General features: G+C 52.0%; 1 protein-coding gene across 1 annotated transcript in view; it reads right to left on the bottom strand.

Annotated features, from left to right (window-relative positions):
- Positions 1 to 25,715, bottom strand: part of arid5b (AT-rich interaction domain 5B) — a 160,566-nt gene that overhangs the window by 124,687 nt on the left and 10,164 nt on the right. The window contains exon 3 of the mRNA XM_078223626.1: positions 25,301 to 25,535. Within this exon, the coding sequence (XP_078079752.1) occupies positions 25,301 to 25,535 (235 nt within the window). The remainder of the gene's footprint in view (positions 1 to 25,300; positions 25,536 to 25,715) is intronic.

Raw genomic sequence — 25,715 nt, 5'->3', positions numbered from 1 at the left:
TATGGACGGGACCTGGGAGCCCTTGGCTAAGCTGCTGGGCTCGGGCACTCACTGGGCTGGGGCACTCCTGCCTCAGACCAAAGACAAGCCTTGCCCTGTGCAAGCAAACCACCCATGCACCAGATATAGGGTGGCACACACCTTTAAACATGGGGAAACTTGCAGCCAAGACCATCCAGCTGAAGGTGGCACGGTAGAAAACATTAGGCAGTGTGGTGGAACAGAGAGAGAGAGACACAGCAGAGTTATAATGGGACAAATAATCAGAATGCATCAACACAATGGTTATGACAGATCATATTAGGTGACAAACGTATTCATACAGTCTGCCTCTGTCCACTGTGTAAGGTTCCATTCAAGCGCTGTGTGCTACACTGAGTTCTTGTTGACATTCAGCAGAGCAGATATAACTGTTAGATTTTTCTTCCGAGGAAGAAACCTGTAACTGCTGGAAATCTATGCAGTGTGCCAGTTCCACTCTTCAATTATCCACCCAGTGTTCAATAAGCGTGTGGGTCGATTATAGTGTGAGAGATGGTGAAGAGGAAAGTTTATTCCTCTACTTTGATGCAACCAGTGAAACAAAGGGAAGGCTTAAACCCTGGGGATGTGACCACTACTGGCCGGGTCCTAAAGGAGAGTCATGTGATCAAGTGCCATGTGACCGAATCTCCAGGCAACATGGGTAAGATTGATTTGCGGGCAAAAGGAGATTTGCTTCAATATTTGGCGCCTTTGACTGCACGAGGTTCTCCAAAATCAAAGTGCTTTGATCATCGTGATGTAGGCAACCTGCACAGCAAGATCCCACAAACACATCTGGTTTTTGTTTGTGATGCTCACTGAGTGCTGAATATTGGCCAGGGCACACACCCGGTAGTGCCTTCCAATCTTTCACACCCCATGGAGTCGGCAGAAGATACTTAACATCCCATCCAACAGATTACACCTCTGCAGCACTCCCTCAGCGCTGCATTGGAGTGCCAGCCTTGATTTCAGTGCTCAAGCATCTGGACTGGGCCTTGACGGCTCTTCCCCCGCCCCACCCCTCTCTGAGGCAGGATTGCTACCCAGTGAGCCACAGCTGACACTGCTGTGCAGTATGATAAAGGTATCATAGAACCCCTACAGTGCAGAAGGAGACCATTCGGCCCATCGAGTCTGTACTAACAACAATCCCACCTAGGTTCTATCCCCATAACCCCAGGCATTTACTCCATTAATCTCCCTGACACTAAGGGGTAACTTAGCATGGCCAATCCACCTAACCCACGCATCTTTGGAGTGTGGGAGGAAACTGGAGCACCCGGAGAAAACCCACGCAGACGTGGGGAGAACGCGCAGATTCCGCACAGACAGTGACCCGAGCTGGGAATCGAACCCGGGTCCCTGGTGCTGTGAGGCAGCAGTGCTAACCCACTGTGCCAGCGGGCCACTCTATAGGTGAGAGTGGACTGGATGCGGAGTTTGAAACTCAAACTCAGGGTCAACACGAACAACAATGGGGGCAGGTCTCCCAATATGGAAGTTTATCCCAGCTGTTTTGTGGGTGAGCTGAGTGGAATAAAGATCTGGCCTCTGTGCGATTCACGCCGGTGGTGGTGTGGGGCCTGAAGCGCTGGAGAGGCCGACAGCAGCACGCTGAGAGGGCCACTGCTCATGTGCCAATCTGTCAGTGAGGAGATCGGCGGATGCACATTCTGCACACTGATCCCACCCCGGACCCAACGCCACTGCCGGCCTCCCGATCTCTGACCAATGCCCACCCCCCACCCCACTCCGTGATCGCCGGTCTCAGTGACCCCCACCCCCCATGTCCAGCCTGACCCCCCCACCCCTCATGACCAGCCCCGACCCCCCCCCTCCTTCACAACCCCACTGATTCCTAATGCAGAGTTTTCAGCGGATCCCCCTGCCCAACACCGATCAGCCCCACCCCCACAGGCCCCACACACTTGGCAGTGGACAGTGCCAGGGTGCATAGTGGGCAGTGCCAGCATGCCAGGATAGCTTTGCCAGCCTGACACTGCCCAAGAGGCACCCCCTGCCCCCAAACTCCTGGGGGGTCTCAATGGCCTCTGTCCCCACCAGCGGGGCGATTACACCTGGTCCCCGTTGATGGAGACCAGCTTTAATCCCCCAGGGAGAACCTCTCCTGGCGGGGGGAGGGGGGAACATTAGTGAGCCCAGGCTAATTACATCAAACAAATTGACCTGGTGGAGTTGCAATCGGCCGGACGCCGGTTCCGAATCCCGCTACAGGCTCCGCAATCAAACACTTGAACATCCCCTTGTGACCAGCTGAACAGCAACACCGGCAGATCCCCAAGACAAAAATCACTAATCTGTCTCCCTATCACTGACCTCCGCTTGAGATAGAGAATAGAAAGGAGTGATTGATTTATTAATTAGTGTCTCAAGTAGGCTTACATTAACACTTCAATGAAGTTAGTGTGAAAATCCCCTAGTCGGCACACTCGGGTTCGGGTCAACTGAGGGAGAATTTAGCATGGCCAATGCACCTAACCAGCACGTAGGAGGAAACCGGAGCACCCGGAGGAAACCCACACAGACACGGGGAGAATGTGCAGCATCCGCAGAGACAGTGACCCAAGGCTGGAATTGAACCCGGGTCCCTGGCATTGTGAGGCAGCAGTGCTAACCACTGTGCCACCGTGCTGCGTGTGAGTGTGTGTGAATGAGTGTGTGTGAATGAGTGCGTGTGAATGAGTGTGAGTGTGTGTGAATGAGTGTGTGTGAATGTGTGTGTGTGTGAATGAGTGTGTGTGAATGAGTGTGTGTGAATGTGTGTGTGTGAATGAGTGTGTGTGAATGAGTGTGTGTGAATGAGTGTGTGTGAATGAGTGTGTGTGAATGTGTGTGTGTGTGAATGAGTGTGTGTGAATGTGTGTGTGTGTGAATGAGTGTGTGTGAATGAGTGTGTGTGAATGTGTGTGTGTGAATGAGTGTGTGTGAATGAGTGTGTGTGAATGAGTGCGAGTGTGTGTGAATGAGTGTGTGTGAATGTGTGTGTGTGTGAATGAGTGCGAGACTCTCTCACAATTAGGCACACTAACAACTAAAAATCAAAGTCAGTCTGCATTCACACGAGAGAACACCACACAGCTGATCAGCACCACGTTGCGAGTGCAGATTTTCACTTCTCCGTCTCGCTTATTTTCTTTTGAAGTAAAAGAACTCACTCCTCAACTGATCGAGTGCAGAATCTTTTACCCGCGACTGGCCATCCACACTCAACATGGCATTCATTCAACTTAAACATACCCAATAAATCCCAGCACCGAGAGGTTTAGCTTCGACTGCTGCGTGGGGGCCACTCCTCCGATTCTGGTCACTTTGTCGGATCTTCAGCTGCAGCGAGGAAAATCAGGTGCTGACAGCAGGACGGTGCACACACGCACAGAGACACGTGGACACACACACACACACACACACACACGGAGAGGGGTATCCTTTTCAACCACCCCGACAGTGCCAACTGAGCCGGACTTCCCTCTTTGATTGAATACTGTGCAGAAAAAAAACCCCATTCAAAAACACCAAATAAGCAGCGTAATTAATCTAAATACTGCACCGAGGCAGCTTATCAGAAAAGCAGGAACATGACTGCAAAACAACTGATTCGAAAAGATAAAAACAAATAAAATCTTTAGAGGCCTATTTCATTCGTACGATGAGTCATATTAATAAACCGCAGTGCTGTTTCAATCACAGAAACAGGACAGACAATATAACTATTCATTTCCGAAAAGGTCACCCTGGGAGAAGCACATATTGTTTCATGGCCTATCACTGAAACTATTATTCAATAAAATATTACAGCAAGCCGTTTGAAACATACTGATGGGTTCATTAGGGAGACCAGAGAGAGGAGGAAAAAAAAACAATTTGCACAGGGAAATCTGAAGACAATTAATCACCCGCTTGTTTTACTTAATTTTCCAATCTGTTTACACTTTTCCAACTACAAATGCATTTTTTATGCACTAGCTCACAATTTACATCATACAGACTCGGATTGCAGGCATTGGGCCAAGTGGCATTCAGGGGGAAAGTAACTGCACATGAACAGATTCAGAGTTTCATAATGGATAAAGGAACATGTAAATTGTCAGTGTGTCAGCAGAAAAAAAAAAGCAATCATGGCACACAGACTGTTCACAAAACAATTTAAAACAAGCCTGTTCATCGACGCAATGGAAGCAGCTCCAAAAATAATCACAACTTTCCATTGCTTCTTCCGAGAGATATTTCTTTCGCTCTCTCTCTCCCTGGCTCCAATGAAAGTTTTATTTTAAACTCTGGCTCTCGTGTATATACTACCAAGAAAACTTGCAAGTCAAAGAGTACCTTTGCAAAACCGGAGAAGTGCTGTTTTAACAGGTTAATCACTGCTCATTCCTTCCTCGCTGTTCAACAGACAATGCTCCAAATACAGAGGATACCCACTACAAGTGCCATCAATCACTGAGGGGCGGGGGAGAGGGGGGGGGGGATGAAACAGAAAGGGCAAACATTTGGACCCGTGTCACTGAGGTGAGATCCACTTGCAGAAATTTAACTTTTCAGCCAACATTAAAATTGATTGTGCTCCTGGATCGTAACTATTCAACTCAAAACAAGCGCACAGCCCAGTCACTTATTATTTCCTCGTAAACCAGAACAGAAAAAAAAAAAGCATAATAGGTTTCATTTCCAAATGACTTTTGAATCAGAAGCCTGGGAGATTTAGTGGTTTCCGGTTTCAGCTTGCAGAGTAAAACTATCGATGCTGCTTCATTAATCCTGGCATTTTCCTCCCCCAGCAGCTTACAATCTGTTCCAGAAATGACAACATCATCCAGCCCTCTTTAATGTGATTCAATTAAGATACAGCACTGTTTATTTCAGATTATCTGTGCAGAATCTCCACAATTACCACAGATTTGGTGGTGTGAATGCTTGCATCCTGAAAAGAGTTGATGTCATAATGATTTGCATCCATTCTGACATATCTTGGGCTGATTTTTCTGATAATTCAAACAACATTGTGCAACGCACCTTACCTTGGAGGGAAGTGAGTGAGAGAGTGAGAGAGAGAGAGAGTGAGTGAGTGAGTGAGTGAGTGAGTGAGAGTGAGAGAGAGTGAGTGAGTGAGAGAGTGAGTGAGAGAGTGAGTGAGAGTGAGTGAGTGAGTGAGAGTGAGAGAGAATGTGAGTGAGTGAGTGAGTGAGAGTGTGAGTGAGTGAGAGTGAGAGTGAGAGAGTGTGTGAGTGAGAGAGTGAGTGAGTGAGAGAGTGAGAGAGTGAGAGAGTGAGAGAGTGAGAGAGTGAGAGAGTGAGAGAGTGAGAGAGTTAGTGAGTGAGTGAGTGAGTGAGTGAGAGAGTGAGAGAGTGAGAGAGTGAGAGAGTGTGTGAGTGAGAGAGTGAGTGAGAGAGTGAGTGAGAGAGTGAGTGAGAGAGTGAGTGAGAGAGTGAGTGAGAGAGAGAGTGAGTGAGAGAGTGAGTGAGAGAGTGAGTGAGAGAGTGTGAGAGAGAGAGTGAGTGAGTGAGAGAGAGTGTGAGAGAGAGAGTGTGAGAGGGAGAGTGTGAGAGAGAGAGTGTGAGAGAGAGAGTGTGAGAGAGAGAGTGTGAGTGAGTGAGAGAGTTGGGTGAATTTTCCCGTTCTGCCCGCCACGGGAATCGGAGTGGGTGAGGGGCGAACAATGGAAAGGTCCGTTGACCTCGGGTGGGATTTTCTGGGGCAAGCACGGCTGGGAAATCCCGCCCTGTGTCACACGGTAATATGAGTATTGCAACATCTTCATTTCTTTATGTCCTGAGTCGCGTTCGCTGCCCCTTCACCTCAGAGACATGGGCTTCAATTCAATGAAGGCAAAAATCTCCTTTTTGGTCAGGCAAAATGAAATGGATTGGAGGCAATTTTCATCAAAGTGGTTAGCAGTAATGTAGCAGTGTTAATGTAGCGGATAGACCCGGAGGGGCTGGGTAGGGAGAGGGGGGAGAGGGGGGAGAGGGGGGAGAGGGGGGAGAGGGGGGAGAGGGGGGCGAGGTCCTGTGGACAAAGTAGAAGCATCACTATTGTGAAGTTGGGTCAAAACATTCTGTTTAGAACGGCTGAGGTGAACGACAACTTGCATTTTATATATTATCTGTAATGTAGCACAAGCTTTTGGAGCGCTGCTCCTTCATCAGGTGACTTACCTGATGAAGGGGCAGCGCTCCGAAAGCTAGTGCTGCCAAATAAACCTGTTGGACTTTAACCTGGCGTTGTGAGACTTCTTACTGTGTTCACCCCAGTCCAACACCGGCATCTCCACATCGGAGCCAAGTTATTACAGAGATATTGAAGAAGCCTGGGAGTCAGCTAAACGCACAACTCTCACCTATACAAATTGGAGCACTACATTGGATCTCAAGGCGATTTTGAGGAACTGAGGGTTGGACATGCACTGGCATCCAAATAGAAACAGGCTGCGGGTCGGTAGGATGGTTACACCGAGCACCCGCCCCACCTGGATATCTGTCCAGAAGCCAGATACGTCACTGATTCTATACAGAGCGTTCTGACCCGCCTCAGAGTCGCACCCTGCTCCTTCAGCGAGATGTTTCCACTTTGACCACAGGAAAAGCTCAAAAGAAACACGGGAAGCAGAAATGTTCCTAAAGCACCCGTTCACACCCACAAAACGTGTCAAACTAAAATAGCTGGACCATTAAATATTTATTATGTTGCTGTCTTGTTCCTATCAGTGAATTCATGCACTGGCTTTACTCTTTCCAGTCTTGCCAGCATGGAAGCAGCATTCCAACACTTTTTGAGTTACACTTTGACGTATAGATTAAGAGGTGGATTTCATCGAGGTGTTCAGATAATTAAAAGTAGGTAAGGGGTGAGGGTGGGGGGGAGGGGAGGGGAAATGTGGGTGATGGGGGGGCTGCAACCCTGGGAGTGGGGGGCCTGCGCCCAGAGTGGGGGGACGGCGCCACACTGGGGGGCACCGGGGGGGGGGGGGGGGGACACGGACGCCACACAGAGGGGGGGGGTGACGCCGCCCAGAGGGGGGGGGGCCATGCCTTCCGGGGGTGGGCCGCACCGCCCAGGGGGTGACGGGGGTCATGCCGTCCAGAGGGGAAGGAGCGCGCTGTCCAGAGGGGGAGGAGTGGGGGGGGCACGCCGTCCAGAGGGGGAGGAGTGGGGGGGGCGCGCCGTCCAGAGGGGGAGGAGTGGGGGGGGCGCGCCGTCCAGAGGGGGAGGAGGGGGGGGGCACGCCGTCCAGAGAGGCGGGGAGGGATGCCCACAAAGTGGAGGGGGGTGGCGCCCGCGACAGGGGGGTGGCCGCGCGCGAGAGGGGGGGGGGGGGCGGTGACACGAGTGGGGGGGGCAGGGGGGGTGCGCATGCGAGAGGGGGGACGCCCGCGAGAGAGGGTGGGGGCGCCCGCGAGAGGGGTGGGGCAAAGCCCGCGAGAGGTGGGATGTGCGTGAGAGGGGGCGCCGGGGCATGCGGGTAGGGGGACGCGGGCGAGAGGGGGCGCCGGGGCGTGCGGGTAGGGGGACGCGGGCGAGAGGGGGGACGCGGGCGAGAGGGGGGACGCGGGCGAGAGGGGGGACGCGGGCGAGAGGGGGGACGCGGGCGAGAGGGGGGACGCGGGCGAGAGGGGGGACGCGGGCGAGAGGGGGGACGCGGGCGAGAGGGGGGACGCGGGCGAGAGGGGGGACGCGGGCGAGAGGGGGGACGCGGGCGAGAGGGGGGACGCGGGCGAGAGGGGGGACGCGGGCGAGAGGGGGGACGCGGGCGAGAGGGGGGACGCGGGCGAGGGGGGGACGCGGGCGAGGGGGGGACGCGGGCGAGGGGGGGACGCGGGCGAGGGGGGGACGCGGGCGAGGGGGGGACGCGGGCGAGGGGGGGACGCGGGCGAGGGGGGGACGCGGGCGAGGGGGGGACGCGGGCGAGGGGGGGACACGGGCGAGGGGGGGACACGGGCGAGGGGGGGACACGGGCGAGGGGGGGACACGGGCGAGGGGGGGACACGGGCGAGGGGGGGACACGGGCGAGGGGGGGACACGGGCGAGGGGGGGACGCGGGCGAGGGGGGGACGCGGGCGAGGGGGGGACGCGGGCGAGGGGGGGACACGGGCGAGGGGGGGTCGCGGGCGAGGGGGGGACGCGGGCGAGGGGGGGACGCGGGCGAGGGGGGGACGCGGGCGAGGGGGGGACGCGGGCGAGGGGGGGACGCGGGCGAGGGGGGGACGCGGGCGAGAGGGGGGACGCGGGCGAGAGGGGGGACGCGGGCGAGAGGGGGGACGCGGGCAGAGGGGGGACGCGGGCGAGAGGGGGGACGCGGGCGAGAGGGGGGACGCGGGCGAGAGGGGGGACGCGGGCGAGAGGGGGGGGCGCCCGCAAGAGGTAGGGGGGGATGCACCCGCAAAAGGGGGGGGGCGCCCGCAAGAGGGGTGGGCCCCGCAAGAGGGGGGGGTGCCCGCAAGAGGAGGGGGCGCCCGCAAGAGGAGGGGGCGCCCGCAAGAGGGGTGGGGGCGCCTGCAAGAGGGGGGGGCGCCCGCAAGAGGGGGGTGCCCCCCCAGGAAGGGGGGGGTGCCCGCAAGAGGAGGGGGCGCCCGCAAGAGGGGTGGGGCGCCCGCAAGAGGGGGGGGCGCCCGCAAGAATGGGTGGCGCCCGCAAGAGGGGGTGGCGCCCGCAAGAGAGGGGGGGGCGCCCGCAAGAGAGGGGGGGGCGCCCGCAAGAGAGGGGGGGGCGCCCGCAAGAGAGGGGGGGCCGCCCGCAAGAGAGGGGGGGGCGCCCGCAAGAGAGGGGGGGGGGCGCCCGCAAGATGGTGGGGGGGGCGCCCGCAAGATAGTGGGGGGGCGCCCGCAAGAAGGTGGGGGGGCGCCCGCAAGATGGGGGAGGGGCGCCCGCAAGAGGGGGGAGGGCGCCCGCAAGAGGGGGGAGGGGCGCCCGCAAGAGGGGGGGGCGCCCGCAAGAGGGGGGGGGTGCCCGCAAGAGGGGGGGGGCGCCCGCAAGAGGGGGGGGCGCCCGCAAGAGGGGGGGGCGCCCGCAAGAGGGGGGGGCGCCCGCAAGAGGGGGGGGCGCCCGCAAGAGGAGGGGGCGCCCGCAAGAGGAGGGGGCGCCCGCAAGAGGAGGGGGCGCGCGCAAGAGGGGGGGCGGCCCGCAAGAGGGGGGGGCGCCCTCAAGAGATGGGGGGGGCGCCCGCAAGAGGGGGGGGGCGCCCGCAAGAGGGGGCGGGGCCCGCAAGAGCGGGGGGCGCCCGCAAGAATGGGTGTCGCCCGCAAGAGGGGGTGGCGCCCGCAAGAGAGGGGGTGGCGCCCGCAAGAGAGGGGGGGCGCCCGCAAGAGAGGGGGGGGGCGCCCGCAAGATAGTGGGGGGGCGCCCACAAGATAGGGGGGGGCGCCCGCAAGAGGGGGGAGGGGCGCCCGCAAGAGGGGGGAGGGGCGCCCGCAAGAGGGGGGGGCGCCCGCAAGAGGGGGGGGGCGCCCGCAAGAGGGGGGGGGCGCCCGCAAGAGGGGGGGGGCGCCCGCAAGAGGGGGGGGCGCCCTCAAGAGATGGAGGGGGCGCCCGCAAGAGGGGGGGCGCCCGCAAGAGGCGGGGGCGCCCGCAAGAGGAGGGGGCGCCCGCAAGAGGAGGGGGCGCCCGCAAGAGGAGGGGGTGCCCGCAAGAGGGGGGGCGCCCTCAAGAGATGGGGGGGGCGCCCGCAAGAGGGGGGGGCGCCCGCAAGAGGGGGGGGCGCCCGCAAGAGGGGGGGGGGCGCCCGCAAGAGGGGTGGGCCCCCGCAAGAGGGGGGGGTGCCCGCAAGAGGAGGGGGCGCCCGCAAGAGGAGGGGGCGCCCGCAAGAGGGGTGGGGGCGCCTGCAAGAGGGGGGGGCGCCCGCAAGAGGGGGGTGCCCCCCCCAGGAAGGGGGGGGTGCCCGCAAGAGGAGGGGGCGCCCGCAAGAGGGGTGGGGCGCCCGCAAGAGGGGGGGGCGCTCGCAAGAATGGGTGGCGCCCGCAAGAGGGGGTGGCGCCCGCAAGAGGGGGGGGGGGGCGCCCGCAAGAGAGGGGGGGGCGCCCGCAAGAGAGGGGGGGGCGCCCGCAAGAGAGGGGGGGGGCGCCCGCAAGATGGTGGGGGGGCGCCCGCAAGATAGTGGGGGGGCGCCCGCAAGATAGTGGGGGGGCGCCCGCAAGATGGGGGAGGGGCTCCCGCAAGAGGGGGGAGGGGCGCCCGCAAGAGGGGGGAGGGGCACCCGCAAGAGGGGGGGGGCGCCCGCAAGAGGGGGGGGTGCCCGCAAGAGGGGGGGGCGCCCGCAAGAGGGGGGGGCGCCCGCAATAGGGGGGGGCGCTCGCAAGAGGGGGGGGGGCGCCCGCAAGAGGGGGGGGCGCCCGCAAGAGGGGGGGCGCCCGCAAGAGGGGGGGGTGCCCGCAAGAGGGGGGGGCGCCCGCAAGAGGGGGGGGCGCCCGCAAGAGGAGGGGGCGCCCGCAAGAGGAGGGGGCGCCCGCAAGAGGGGGGGTGCCCGCAAGAGGGGGGGGCGCCCTCAAGAGATGGGGGGGGCGCCCGCAAGAGGGGGGGGCGCCCGCAAGAGGGGGGGGGGCCCGCAAGAGCGGGGGGGCGCCCGCAAGAATGGGTGTCGCCCGCAAGAGGGGGTGGCGCCCGCAAGAGAGGGGGTGGCGCCCGCAAGAGAGGGGGAGCGCCCGCAAGAGAGGGGGGGGGCGCCCGCAAGATAGTGGGGGGGCGCCCACAAGATATGGGGGGGGGCGCCCGCAAGAGGGGGGAGGGGCGCCCGCAAGAGGGGGGAGGGGCGCCCGCAAGAGGGGGGAGGGGCGCCCGCAAGAGGGGGGGGCGCCCGCAAGAGGGGGGGGGCGCCCGCAAGAGGGGGGGGGGGCCCGCAAGAGGGGGGGGCGCCCTCAAGAGATGGGGGGGGCGCCCGCAAGAGGGGGGGGCGCCCGCAAGAGGCGGGGGCGCCCGCAAGAGGAGGGGGCGCCCGCAAGAGGAGGGGGCGCCCGCAAGAGGAGGGGGTGCCCGCAAGAGGGGGGGGCGCCCTCAAGAGATGGGGGGGGGCCGCAAGAGGGGGGGGGGGCGCCCGCAAGAGGGGGGGGCGCCCGCAAGAGTGGGGGGGCGCCCGCAAGAGGGGGGGGGGCGCCCGCAAGAGGGTGGGGGGGGCCCGCAAGAGCGGGGGGCGCCCGCAAGAGGGGGGGCGCCCGCAGGATGGGTGGGGGCGCCCGCAGGAGAGGGGGGCGCCCGAAGGAGGGGGGGCGCGCGAGAGGGGTGGCGCGCGCGAGGGGGGGCGCGCGCAAGGGGGGGTGCGCGCAAGGGGGGGTGCGCGTGAGGGGGTTGCACGCAAGGGGGGGTGCGCGCAAGGGGGGGTGTGCGCGCGAGGGGGGAGCGCGCGAGGGGGGTTGCGCGCGAGGGGGGGCACGCACGATGGGGGGCACGCGCCTATTTGCTCTGATGGGTTAGTCCATTAAAAGGGAATGGCATGGCCTTCAATTTGACGTCATTCTTTCCGGCGTTATTTCAGATCGCATTTCCTCACCCAAAAAAGGTGAGTGGGAATTTCAAGCAGTCGAGGCACGGCGTCAGTTGCCAACTTCAAAGAAGAGATTGACAGATGTTGGTTTGGGAAGAGGGTTTAAGGGGAATGGAACCGAGCTGGGTAGACGGAGTTACGATCATCTAGAAAAAAAACTGACAGAATAGGCTCAAGGGGTTGAATGGCCTACACTTGTTCCGAGAATGTTCCTATTTTGAAACGAATACACTGATATAGTTGGTGTTTCACACAGACAAACAGGCCCGTTTTACAATATCTCCCCTCTCTTACACAATAACGGAAGCAGTTCTTTATACATTCTATTTTAACCTGAGGCAAGAAAGCAGCCAAAAAGATAGGAGGGCAGTTTCCTAATTCGGGGACATCTATTGTTTGACTGAGTTCATGCAATAATTTATCACATACATTCCTTACAAATGCAATTACTGTACCAATCCTCAAAAAAATAAATCCATGATTAGAAATAGTTTTGACGCACTTGTGACACATTGCATCAGAGATTTGGATGAACAATTGTTTTCAGCAAGCTAGCCTGAAAGCTATTAATCATAGTCATCATCACTGGTTCTATTCAAACTCTAAGATAAGGCAAGGCACGCGGAATAAAATAAAATGACATTAATAAGATACAATAAGGCAATTATCCTAATGTGCTACGGAAACTAAAAACTGCTTCCACAAATAGAAACTATTTGATGTACAGAGCAATGACCAAAGGTTTTAAAACAGAATTCAAACTTCTCTTCTGGGAAACAATACAGGTTAAACTGGAAACCAGAGCTTCCGTCCACGTTTCTACCTTTGTATAAATTTCAAGGTGTTTTCTCACAGGTAATTAAAATGAAATAATTTGATTCAAGAATTCAACAACTGGAGGGAAAGGTATTTCAAGTTTTAACTGCAATCCTGATGGATTTTTGTCAAATGACATCAACAAAACACCATCAAAAAAGTCACAAAGCTTCTAACACACCCACAGTTTGCTTACGGTTTGCGCAATTAAGGAGGTTAAAGGGCAACGAAAACCCCCTCACATCTGGGCTGCCCCTAAAGCAAGCACAGCACTGTTCATGATTTACATTGGACAGAGCAAGTGCCTTATCACATTTAATTAAATTTTTATTCAAATTTGCTCTTTAACATCTCAATAATGTTACACTGATTGCAATGTCATTGCTGATTATCTACCACGTTGAAAATCTGATATTTGCCCATACTTCACAGCAGCGTAGGTGCAAGAGTAGGCCATTCTGCCCCTCGGGCTTGTCCCACCATTTAATAAGATCATGACTGCTCTGTGCCCAAATCCATAGACAAGCCTTTGCCCCCATATCTCCTAATTGGTTTGGTTAACAAAACCCCAATCTCAGTTTTAAAGTTAGCAATTGAAATGTCGTTTGCAGCAGAGTGTTCCAGATTTCTACCACCCTGTGTGTAGAAGCGTTTCCTAATTTTACTCCTGAAGCATTGACTCAAACATTCTGACTATGCCCTGTGGTCCTAGACCCTGCCAACCAGTGGAAATAGTTTCTCTCTGTTCTCCCCATCTATTCCCCTTAATATTTTCAAAGCATTGGTCGCCTCACTGCTTAACCTTCCGTATTCCAGGGAATATAATTCCAGTTGATATAATTTCATCCTTGGAGTCTCGGTCTCATTCACACAAATCTACTCTGTACCCACCCATCATTCCCCTACATCAACCCCAAAAAGGGCCAATCTATCGTTCCTCGGGTGTGATTTCCAGAACTGTTCACATTAAAGTTTTAAAGTTTAAAGCTTATTTATTAGTGTCACAAGTAGGCTTACATTAATACTGCATTGAAGTCACTGTGAAAATACCCTAGTCGCCACATTCCGATGCCTGTTCAGGTACACCGAGGGAGAATTTAGCATGGCCAATGCACCTAACCAGCATGTCTTTTGGACTGTGGGAGAAAACCGGAGCACCCGGAGGAAACCCACAGAGACACGGGGAGAACGTGCAGACTCTGCACAGACAGTGACCCAAGACGGGAATTGAACTAGGTCCCTGGCACTGTGAGGCAGCAGCGCTAACCACTGTGTTACTGTGCTGCCCCTGGCGAATGGCTAAAGCATGACTTCTGCCTCCTTGCATTCCAACTCTCTGGGTATAAAGGCCAGTCCTTTTGATTATTTTCTGTAACTTTGTGAAGTTTTAATGATTGATGCACATCAGTTCTCCCCAACTTCTCTGGACTTCCACAGTTTAGCTTTCCCGGCATTTAGAAAGTGACCTGTTCTATCCTTTTTGTTCTGAAGCAGATGACCTCACAAATCTGAAATTAAGAATCTACTGATAATCACGAAACCATTGCCGATTGTCGGAAAAACCCGTATGGTTCACTAATGTCCTTTAGGGAAGGAAATCTGCCGTCCTTACCTGGTCTGGTCTATATGTGACTCCAGACCCACAGCAATGTGGTTGACGCTTAAATGCCCTCTGAAATGGCATAGCAAACCTCTCAGCTCTGGGGCAATTAAGGATGGGCAATAAATGCTGGCCAGCCAGCGATGCCCACATCCCATGAACGAATAAGAAATAATGCCCACACTGAAGCCCATTTGGCAGTTTTGCTCTATTCACTTCATCGATCACTAAACCTTTGTAATGTTACCCTTCCACTGACACTGCTTACCCTCAATAGTTTGTTAATGTTTTGCCTTTCACATTCCTATGTATAATGGAAATTGCCCGTGTACACTTGTCACACTGTAATTAAACCTTGTTGCCAGTGGTTTTGGAGCAGAAATGAACAATTCAGGATCGAATGTGTAAATTGTCTCCCTAACTCACTCTCTAACCCTACTCAGCTGAAGACTACAATTGACTCCCTGTGAGAAATCCCATGCAAGACTGACCAGCAGTTTATTAAATCTGAATCGTGGAACCTCCCCCCTACAACCCTAGAAACTAGAGTTCATGCAAAGCTCTGCTGTGTCGATCCTAAGGCACTATATAAACACAGGCAGCTTTTGAAATAGTCACTGGGAATTTCCTCACTTAGTTGGGGGTGGTTTCTCCCTAAATCGGCCGACCATAACTTCAGCTGATACCTTTGTCTACCCAAGGTTTCCACTAATCTCCACACAATGTTGCATTGGCTTGTGAGGAATCTTTTGCCAGCTAACGGGTTGTAAAGGCCGGGCGAAAATATATTTTGCGAGGGAAATCAAAAATGGCCAAGAGATAGGCAAACATTCGATAATGAGGTGGTTTGGGCAAGAAAGCATGGACTTCCGCCTTCATTCATCACAGCCCACATTATCATTCAGCACTGAGTCGCAACATGATTGCCCCTAAAGTAGCATGCGAACAGAGATTAATTTGAGAGAAGAATTACATACAGCACATGAGATCATCATTACCAGTTTCACATTCCCAGTGCAAGCATAGAGAGAGCTGGGCTTCTATCCATATTGTGTCTTGTCCAGAGAATGTTACGCTATCTCAGGCATGTGAAAAAATTTCTGCCTCTACATGTAAACTGCAGAGATAAGTGAATAGAGCAGTGAAACAGAGACATTTGCTTGTGTAAATGGGTCGGCTTTTCGGAGTTTTGAGTACAGAATTAATAGTGTGTCTGGACAAAGTTCCTGATGCAATCAAAGTGCAACGATTACCGAGTTGATGCATAACTGAGGCGGGCACTTGTTCAAAATTCCTCAGCTAGGACTGTTGCGTCAAGACGCATCTGAGATAATCAGCTGCAATCGCAATACTTCCAAGAGCAACAGACACAGTAGATAACCCTGCCACCTAAACTAGCAGACCCTCAGTGCTATTGCTCATAGGTAGTCTGGGCTCTGAATTATGGTTGTTCTATTTAGCTGTTAATCAGGCCTGTGTGATTACGGCTCAATTACTCCCTGTGCAAGTTCTGGTGACCGTAGCTGGTTAAAAAATTGCTGAGGTCAATGAAAGGTCAGTAAAGTGGAAATTTCAGTCACTGGGTTAATGACTAGCTTGCTTTATTTTATTGAGATTGTTTTGCCTCACAGCTCGTTATAGGGATGCAGAATTCTGTTTGCAGGGAGCGAGCTGGCAGCAGGAATTTAGGGCAGTACTCGCCATGTCAGTACTCTTTCCCATTTTCCAAGGCTTTTTAACTTAATTGTGAGCCCACCTTCTGTCCGACTTGCTCAATCACGGGGGGCATTCTGGAGGGAATGCCCTGCCCATCACAGGAATTCCACCCTTTAAGCCAGCATGGGGAACCTGCGGCCCGGGGGCCATGTGTGGCCCTTCTGGGTTCTGAGTGTGGCCCCACAAGATATTTTGTCGACTATTGCCCATGCGCAGGGTTGCCACACTCCATTGATTTTCATCCACGTGGCTTTTTTCCCCACCTGTGTGACTGAAGTGATACCTTCGTAAAGCAAGGGCAAGTGAAGTGACTTGCTCACAACATTGACTGAGAGAACCGTACACTCCATATCCAAAATGTAAATATTTACACAGAATCATAGAAACACAGAAGATAGGAGCAGGAGGAGGCCATTCGGCCCTCTAAGCCTGCTCTGCCATTCATCACGATCATGGCTGATTGTCCAACTCAATAGCCTAATCCTGCTTTATCCCCACAACTTTTGATCCCATTCACCCCAAGTGCTATATTTCTTTTGTTTTTACCATTTAAAGTTGCTGACAGTTCTAGTAATATATAAATGATGAAGCATTTTCTGTAACTCGTTATGAAATATTCAGCATGTATTAAATGTATTGAATCTTATTCATGGGGTCATGGTTAGTGAACAAGCCCGATTTCAATCTTGTGGCCCACTGAGATAACAGAGGGCCATTCGTGCAGCCCACTCACTAGCCTAGGTTGCTAATCAATGATTTAAGCCTTTGCGGACTCTGCCAGGTGAAAGCTGACCTGCGTCCACTGAAGGATTAAGGAATCCCAATCCTTCAGTAGGGATAGGCAATTGACCCCAAGACACGTTTTCAAAGAGAGTGTAATGAACATTTAAGTTATGAACAGAGGTTGGGTAGGCTTGGGTTGTTTTAGTTGGAGCAGAGACTGAGGGGTGACCTGGTCGAGGTGTTCAAGATTATGAGAGGCAGGAGCAGCGTGGCTAAGGAACAGCCTGTTCCCCTTAGTTGAAGGGTCAGTCACGAAGGGACATAGGTTCAAGGTGAGGGGCAGGAGGTTTAGGGGGGATGTGAGGAAAACCTTTTTACCCAGAGGGTGGTGACAGTCTGGAATGCGCTGCCTGGGAGGGTGGTGGAGGCGGGATGCCTCACGTCCTTTAAAAAGTATCTGGATGAGCACTTGGCACGCCATAACATTCAAGGCTATGGGTCAAGTGCTGGCAGATGGGATTAGGTGGGAGGTCAGGTGTTTCACACGTGTCAGTGTAGGCTCGATGGGCCGAAGGGCTTCTTCTGCGCGGTATGATTCTAAAGCAGAGGGTGCTTTCCAATGTATGACGATTCTAATTGAATGGGGTGTAAAAGGGTAGGGTTGGGGTTGACCGTATCTCTTTAGCTTCCTGCCAGGTTACCCGTATTTCGCTGTATAATATACCCAACAGCACTTCCATAAGGGACTGCCACACAGGAGATTTGCCAGTCACACATTTCCACTCCTCCAGGCAACTTAGTCACCTTGAAGGATCACGGCACATTCACCTGTTAACATTTCACAAACTCAAACACCAGATGCAGGATGCCTTCCATCCCTACATTAACCTCAGCACGAACCCAATGATACCGGACAGCAATTAACCTTGTTGCCCTGAAGAGACACACCTACATTTCACGTGGTATAACGTTGCTGACCTTACAAAGTACTGTATCCTCTGACTCACCACGAGCGCTGCTACAGGATGTTTTCTAGTAATAACAACCACTGGGTGGTTTAAATTTGTGTTTGGAATTATACATGCTGTGTACAAGTTGCAGGAGCATTATATTGTGTGGGTCATGGTATTATTCAGCGTTCCTTGAAAACTGCACGAGGTAAACTTTCCTCACATCAGCTGGAGACTCGATTGTTCTTCACAGATCTGCACTTTCATTTGGTCAAAGATGTGCGGGTTAGGTGGATTGGCCATGCTAAATTGTCCCTTAGTGTCAGGGGGATTAGCAGGGTAACTACATGGGGTTATGGGGATAGGACCTGGCTGGGATTGTTTTCTGTGCAGACTCAATGGGCCGAATGGCCACTTCCTGCACTGTAGGGATTCTATGATTCTAGAATTCTGACGTCCTAATTTTCCTTAATAAGTGAAATGCGGAAGTCGAGCAGAAATTATTTTCCCTTGGAGAAGAGTTTTTCTGTATATCACAGAAAATCGGCTCACGACCTTTACTTTGTACTGTTTTTAAAGGCATGACACACTTCCTAACACGTAACACTCACTAACACGCATGACAGTGTGACATCTGCTGCTTCAAAGGGACAGGTCGGTTGCTGACACCTATAACCCCTGCTTCCAGGTTAGAAACCACAAACATGAAGTGATTGGCCCTCTGACCTTTGTTTTAAAAATAAATGCTATGAGTTCATTGGCAAAATGTGACAAGATGCAAAACTGAGATAGATGGCAAGAGACTTACAGTATGAATACGTTAACATGTAGTTTCAAAGATTTAATACCAGATATAACATTCACCCCACACAGGGGCCAGAAATGACCATCTCCAGCAGGAGGGGCTCTAACCATTGCCCCTTGACATTCACTGGCATTACCATTGCTGAATCCCACACCATCAACATCCTGGAGGTTATCATTGACCAGAAAATGAACTGGGCTAGCCATATTGAGGTGGAACAGCACAATGGCACAGTGGTTAGCACTGCTGCCTCACAGTGCCAGGGACCTGGGTTCAATTCCCAGCTTGGGTCACTGTCTCTGCGGAGTCTGCACGTTCTCCCTGTGTCTGTGTGGTTTTCCTCTGGGTGCTCCGGTTTCCTCCCACAGTCCGAAAGACGTGCTGGTTAGGTGCATTGGCCATGCTAAATTCTCCCTCAGTGTACCTGAACAGGCATCAGAACGTGGCGACTAGGGGATTTTTACAGTAACTTCATTGCAATGTTAATGTAAGCCTACTTGTGACACTAACAAATAAACTTTACTGCAGCTAGGAAAGGTCAGAAGCTAGGAATCCTGCGGCAAATAACTCATCTCCAGACTCTCCAAAACCTGTCCAGTACAAGGTACAAGTCAGGAGTGTGACGGAAAACTCTCCGTTTGCCTGGACGAGTGCAGCTCCAACAACACTCAAGAAGCTCAACACCATCCAGGACAAAGCAGTCCCGCTTGACCAGCATCCTATCCACCACCTTCAATGGAGGGGAAATACTTTCTGAACCAAGTGAGAAAAGGCAGTGGATTGGGACTAATCGGGTAGCTCACTTAAAGCACAGTCATGATGGTCCACGTGACCTCCTGTGTTGTACGATTCTATATTTCTAACTCAAGATGCAAAGGGGAAAATAAATTAAGATTGGGAATGGAATTTAAGAAATCTGTAATGCAAACATCAACAGAATTCATTCTGAAGCCTTTGATATGTTGCTTACCAGATTCACAGTTAAGTAAATATAGAACTGGTGGTGAGTTGAACATTTGGATTGTCTGAAATGTAAACCAGAGATTCCTTTAGAATGATAAAAGACTTTGTTAGAGTGGATACAGAGAGAATGTTTCCTCTTGTGGGGAAGAGCGTAACTAGAGGCCATCGATATAAGATAGTCACCAAGAAATCGTGAATTTAGGAGAAAGATCTTTACCCAGAGAGTAGTGAGAATGTGGGTTTGGCTAGCACAATGAGTGGCTGAAGGGGTTTGTGTTGTTGCTGTTAAAGTGAAGCTGGATGAGTATACGGGAGGCAGCTGCATTGTGGTACTGTCACTACATTAGCAATCCAGAGACCCAGGGCAAGATCGGGGGACCTGGGTTTGAAGCTCACCATGATAGATGATGGAATTAGAATTTAATTCAAAAACATCTGGAATTAAAAGCCTAATGAAACCATTGTCAATTGTCATAAAACCCATCTGGTTTGCAAATGTCTTTGAGGGAAGGAAATCTGCCATGGCCTGGCCTACATGTGACTCCAGAGCCACAGCAATGTGTGGTTGACTCTCGAATGTCCTCTGAAATGGAGGGATAGGGATGAACAATGAATGCCGGCCCAGCCAGCAATGCAACATGCCATAAGATGAGTAAGAACAAAATATGAAGGAATGGAGCCGTGATGGGTAACCTAGGCTAGTGAGTGGGCCGCATGAGAGGTCCTACTTCATCTCAGTGGGCCATAAGATTGAAATCAGGCTTGTTCACTAACCATAATTCTTGAATTAGAGTCAGTACTTTTAATTCACTGAACATTTCCTCGTGAGTTATAGAAAATGCGTCATCATTTATACATTAGTAGAACTGTCATCGAGTTCAAATGGTAAAAGCAAAAGAAATATTGACATTTTGGACTGAGAGAGAGAGAGAGAGAGAGCACAACTCTCAGAGTTAATGTTGTGAGCAATCAGCATTCACCTCACGTCACTTGCCCTTGCTTTACAATGATATCACTTCAGTCACACCAGTAGGAAAGAAACTACGTGGATGGAAATCAGCGGAGTGTGGCAACCCTGCGCACAGGCAACAGTTAACAAAATGCCTCATGGGCCGCACTCAGATCCCAGATGAGCTGCCTGTGGCCTCCGGCCTCAGGCTGTCCACTACTGGGAGAGAAAGTTCTGATGATAGATTTAGATGAGGAAAGATGGGTGGATGCTCAAGTCAAGCAACTGGTTGGGCCGAATTGCCTGTTTCTATGCTGTAATGTTCTGACCCTGCACCAATGCACGGCCATGATGTGGAGATGCCGGCGTTGGACTGGGGTAAACACAGTAAGAAGTTTAACAACACCAGGTTAAAGTCCAACAGGTTTATTTGGTAGCACAGCAGCAACCATGTACCAGCTACAAGATGCATTGCATTAACTTGCCAAGGCTCCTTCAACAGCATCTTCCAAATGCATAACCTTTACCACCTAGAAGGACAAGGGCAACAGTCGCATGGGAACACTACCACCTGGAGGTTCCCCTCCAAGTCATTCAACAAACCGGCTTGGAACTGTATCACCGTTCCTTCACTGTCACTGGGCCAAAATCCTGGAGTCTCCCTCCCCAACAGCAGAGTGGATGTACCTACATCACATGGACTGCAGCAGCTCAAGAAGGCAGCTCACCACAACCTTCTCAGGGACAATTAGGGATGGGCAATATATGCTGGTCGAGCCAGTGATGCCCACATCTCATGAAAGAATAAAAACATTACGTTAATAATATGACTCCCAACTACTGAAACAACTCAGAAACATGAACTCCACAGTGACGTTTAATAGCTGATAATGGAAGCTTCCAATACAAATCCTATTCAGCGGCTGTTTAATTGAACGGATAGCTGGTTGTGTATTCCAGTCCAGAATTGGTTTGTATCACATGTTGTTTTAGTTAGTGCAATTAATTGATTGGCACATACTCAAAACAAGCTGATAACGACTCATTCGTATATTTAGCAAACATAAGCAGTTGTCAAATTAGCAGCTTAATTTAAGAGGTTGACCCCAAATCATAGAATCTTTACAGTGCAGAAGGAGGCCATTTGGCCCATCGAGCCTGCACCGACAACAATCCCACCCAGGCCTTTGCTCTGTAACCCCATGTATTTACCCCACTAATCCCCCTGACATTAAGGAGCAATTTAATATGGCCAATCCACCTAACCCGCACATCTTTGGACAGTAAGGAGCAATTTAGCATGGCCAATCCACCTAGCCTACACATTTGTGGGAGGAAGCTGTAGCACCCGGTGGATCCCAGACATGGGGAGAACTGGCAGCCTCCACCCAGACAATGACTTGAGGCTGGAATCGAACCCGGATCCCTGGTGCTGTGAGGCAGCAGTGCTAACCACTGTCCCACTATGCCATCCCCTAGCGTAATTTGATTAGTAGCTGCAGAACTGGAATCTAAATCGCGAGCTCAGTCCCAATTGGCATTTTGAGCTTCGTTGCATTCCTGGGGTACGTTTTTTGCCCATTCTTGGCAGGGCTTTGTGGCACTATTGGTCTCCACCTGAGGGAGATGGAGAGTGGAAAGCAGAAAAGGGCACTGATCACGCCGGACAAAACATGTTTCACAATAACCATTGTGGAGAGCGAGGTGGTCACACACACAGTGTGGAAGGAGGGCAGAAGAAAAGGAACTTTGTTCTCAGAAAGTATTGAGCCAGCTATCTTTAAACATCTAAACATTGTTAAGTATTCTGGATCAACACATTGGGCCCCAGGCATGCTTATCGAGCCACCACATTTAGGTTCTAGTTAGGTTCCAGTTGGTTCTTTGTTCCAGACAACAGGATAGTTGGCCATGTGGACCTCTGATACACACAAAGCAAACTTTTAAATCCCTCTTCATTACTGCAGGTGATGGGAATGGCTTAGTATTGCAGTATTAATCTGCAGTCGCGTCATAACTTGCAATAAAACACACCGGAAGATTTGTGTTCAGCAAAAAACTACCTTTGATATCGTGCTGACAAAATGGGTACTCTGCAAAATCCTTCTCACTTTACAGCACTATCAATCATATTTTTATTCACCACATGCATTAGCTCTTTGATTCCACATTTGCTACAATTCCTGATGACTTTACCATATTCTTTAAAACTGCACTGACGTTAGGGCAGAGGAAGCAGCGGGACGGTGGCATGCTGTAACCATGTTGGCAAGACATTATTCTAAATAGGCCAGTTATTGTGAATGGGCTGTGTGGCCCCTGCCACTATGCTAAGCAGTAAGGGTTCAGAACGACCCTAACAACTCAAAATTGGGCATTCATGAGACGCTATGGGCCATTTCCACCATAATCTGTAACCTCTTGGCCTGGCATACCCCTCACTCCAGCATTATCAGGCCAGTGAGCAAACCCTGGTGCAATGGGTGTATGGATGAGGTACTAATGTGGTGCAGCTCTAACACAGGACTCTCACATGATAAACCATTGAAGCAGCATGCTGCAGACAGAGCAAAGCGACCCCAAAACCAAGGGTCAGATCTGAGCTCTGCAGTCCGGCCATATTCAGTCATGAATGATGGTGGATGATTAAAGAGCTGACTAGAGGAGGTGGCTCCACAAATATCCCCATTCTCAATGGCAAGGGAGCCCAGCACATCAGTGCAGAGATAGGGCTGAAGCATTCGCAACAATCTTCAGCCTGAAGTGCCGAGGGGATGAACCATCTCAGCCTCCTCCAGAGGTCCCCGCCTTTACAGTCCACAGCTTTCCAATTCACACCATGTGCTATCAGGAAATTGAGAGGGAATTTGGAGACAGCAAAGACTATAAGCCCTGACAACATTCCTGCTGTAGTACTGAAGACTTGTACTCAGTGCTAATCAAGCTATTCCACTACAGCCACAACTCTGGCATCTACCCAACAATGTGAAAATTGCCCAGGCTATGTCCTGTCCACAGAAATGCAGAACAAATCCAACCCAATAAATCACTGCACTATCAGTCCACTCTCGTTCATCAGCAAAGTAATGAAAGATGTTTCTGACAGTGCTATCGAGGGGCACTTCCTCAAAAATAACCTGCTCACCATTGCTCAGTCTGGGTTTCGCCAGAAACATTTGGCTCCTGATCTCTTATGACAGCCTCGGACCACCAAGGACAAGAGATTGAAATCCAGAGGTGAGGAGAGGTCGACTGTCCTTGACATCAAAGGCAGCATTTGACAGAGTAGGAAACCCTCCGCTGGTTGGAGTGATACATGGTGCAAAGTAAGATGGTTGGAGGTCAATCGTCTCAGCTCCAGGACATCACTGCAGGAGTTCCTCAGGGTCGTGTCCTAGCCTCAACTACAGCTGCTTCATCACAAGGTAAAGTGGGGATATTCGCTGGTGGTTTCAGTGTTTATACCATTTGCAACTCAGATACTGAAGCAGTCTGCATTCACATGCAACAATATTTTAACAACACTTGGGCTGATAAGTGGCAAGCAATATTCACACCACACAAATGCCAAACAAGAACATAGAAAGAACATAGAAACCCTACAGTGCAGAAGGAGGCCATTCGGCCCATCGAGTCTGCACCGACCACAATCCCACCCAGGCCCTACCCCCACATATTCTACCCGCTAATCCCTCCAACCTACGCATCCCAGGACTCTAAGGGACAATTTTTAACCTGGCCAATCAACCTAACCCGCACATCTTTGGACTGTGGGAGGAAACCGGAGCACCCGGAGGAAACCCACGCAGACACGAGGAGAATGTGCAAACTCCACACAGACAGTGACCCGAGCCGGAAATCGAACCCGGGACCCTGGAGCTGTGAAGCAGCAGTGCTAACCACTGTGCTACCATGCCGCTCTATGTCCCCCTCCAACAAAAAAAACTGAAACATTTCCCCCAGACATTCAGTGTACATCAGTATTGCTGAATCTCCCACTATTACCATCCTGGTGGTTATCATTGACCAGAAACCTAACTGGACCAGCCAGAGAGATATCTTGGCTAGAAGAGCTCCTGCTTGTTATCTGGGAAGTGACTAATCTCCTGACTCCCCAAAGCCTGGCCACAAATCTGGAGTGTGTTGGAATTCTCTCCATTTGCCTGGATGAGTGCAATGCCAACAACACTCAGCTTAACATCAGCCAGGACAAAGCAGCCTTCTTGACTAGTATCTCATCCACTATCTTAAACATTCACTCCTTCCACTAACACACAGTGGCAGCCGTGTGTACAATCTACATGGCGCACTGCAAGGTACCTTCAACAGCACCTTCCAAACCCGCAGCCTCTACCACCTAGAAGTGCAAGGGCAGTAAATAGGTGCTTGGGATTGCCACCACCTGCAAGTTCTCCTCCAAGCGACACCCCATCCTGATTTGAAGGTATATTGCTGTCCCTTCACTGTCACCAGGTTAAAAATCTCTGCCTGACAGGATTCTGCCTGTACCTACAACACATGGACTACAACAGTTTAAGAAAGTGGCTCGATGCCACCTCAAGAGCAATGAAGGATAGGCGTCAAAAACTAGCCTTGCCAATGATGTCCACATCCCATGAACGAATAAAACTCAGCAAAATAAAAATTGGTAGAAAAGGTTAGAACACTTTAAAGTAAAGACTCAGAATTTGCCCACAATGCTGCCCAAGCTCATTTGATTTATTTTTCCAATACAAGATGGCAACAGTGTTGGAAGGGAATTCAGAAATATGATCTCTGCAGCCGCCTCGTGACCAGAGCTTGTAATGCATCGTGACAGTTGACATAACAAAACCGAATAATAAATGTTGACAAAAGCATGACCAAAAATCGAGACCAACAACATCGCAAGATTTTGCCGAAACTAAGAGGTAAAGACGGACAGATCGGAAGGGTTTCAGATGAATAACAACGATATTTGAAGTGGCCTACGATTTACGTGAAACAAGAAAATCCCAACCTTGCTTCCCTGTCAAATAAACACCAAATTTAAAAGTCACTATGGAGGAATATCAAACATTATAAATGTCACAATTGCTGAAAACAGCAACAGTCAAATTGTAAGCAACTAAATTCCACCAGAGACCTATTCATTTCAATGAGAATATCTGCATCTTTTCAGTATTAACTGGATCCTAAATTTAATCAAAAGATAATGGGGGAAAAAACAGCTTTCAAGTTAGAATCTTGAGCGCAAACTAAGAAAAGGTAAATAAATACTTACCAAGGTCAGCCTTTTCTTTTAATACATCCTTGAAATTGAGACCACTGTTGAGGGTGCACTGCCTGTATTGATGCAAGGTTTCCTTTAGTCCATTCATGCGCAGCTCCTTTCGCTTTGAGGGTTTGAGTGATACAGCCCCAAGGCCCCGTGTCCATGTGCCAAAATCTGAGCATGCCCATTTCATCAGATCATCCAGCTTCACGACAACTTTCTCTGACACAGCTACAACTTCATCCTGCGAAGCAATACCAGAAACAAAGGAATAGTAACATGACCTTGAGTGGCACACATCAGCATTCTTTACATTACAGAAACAGGCCATTCAGCCCAAACTGTCTATGCCAGTGTTTAGGTTCCACTCAAGCCTCTTGTCTTTCCACATCCAAATCTATCATCATAACCCTTAATTCCTTTC

Source organism: Mustelus asterias, chromosome 11 (assembly GCF_964213995.1).
Source record: "Mustelus asterias chromosome 11, sMusAst1.hap1.1, whole genome shotgun sequence".
Lineage (NCBI taxonomy): Eukaryota > Metazoa > Chordata > Chondrichthyes > Carcharhiniformes > Triakidae > Mustelus > Mustelus asterias.
The sequence above is the reverse complement of the archived record's forward strand: the minus strand, read 5'-3'. Positions and strand labels throughout refer to the sequence as shown.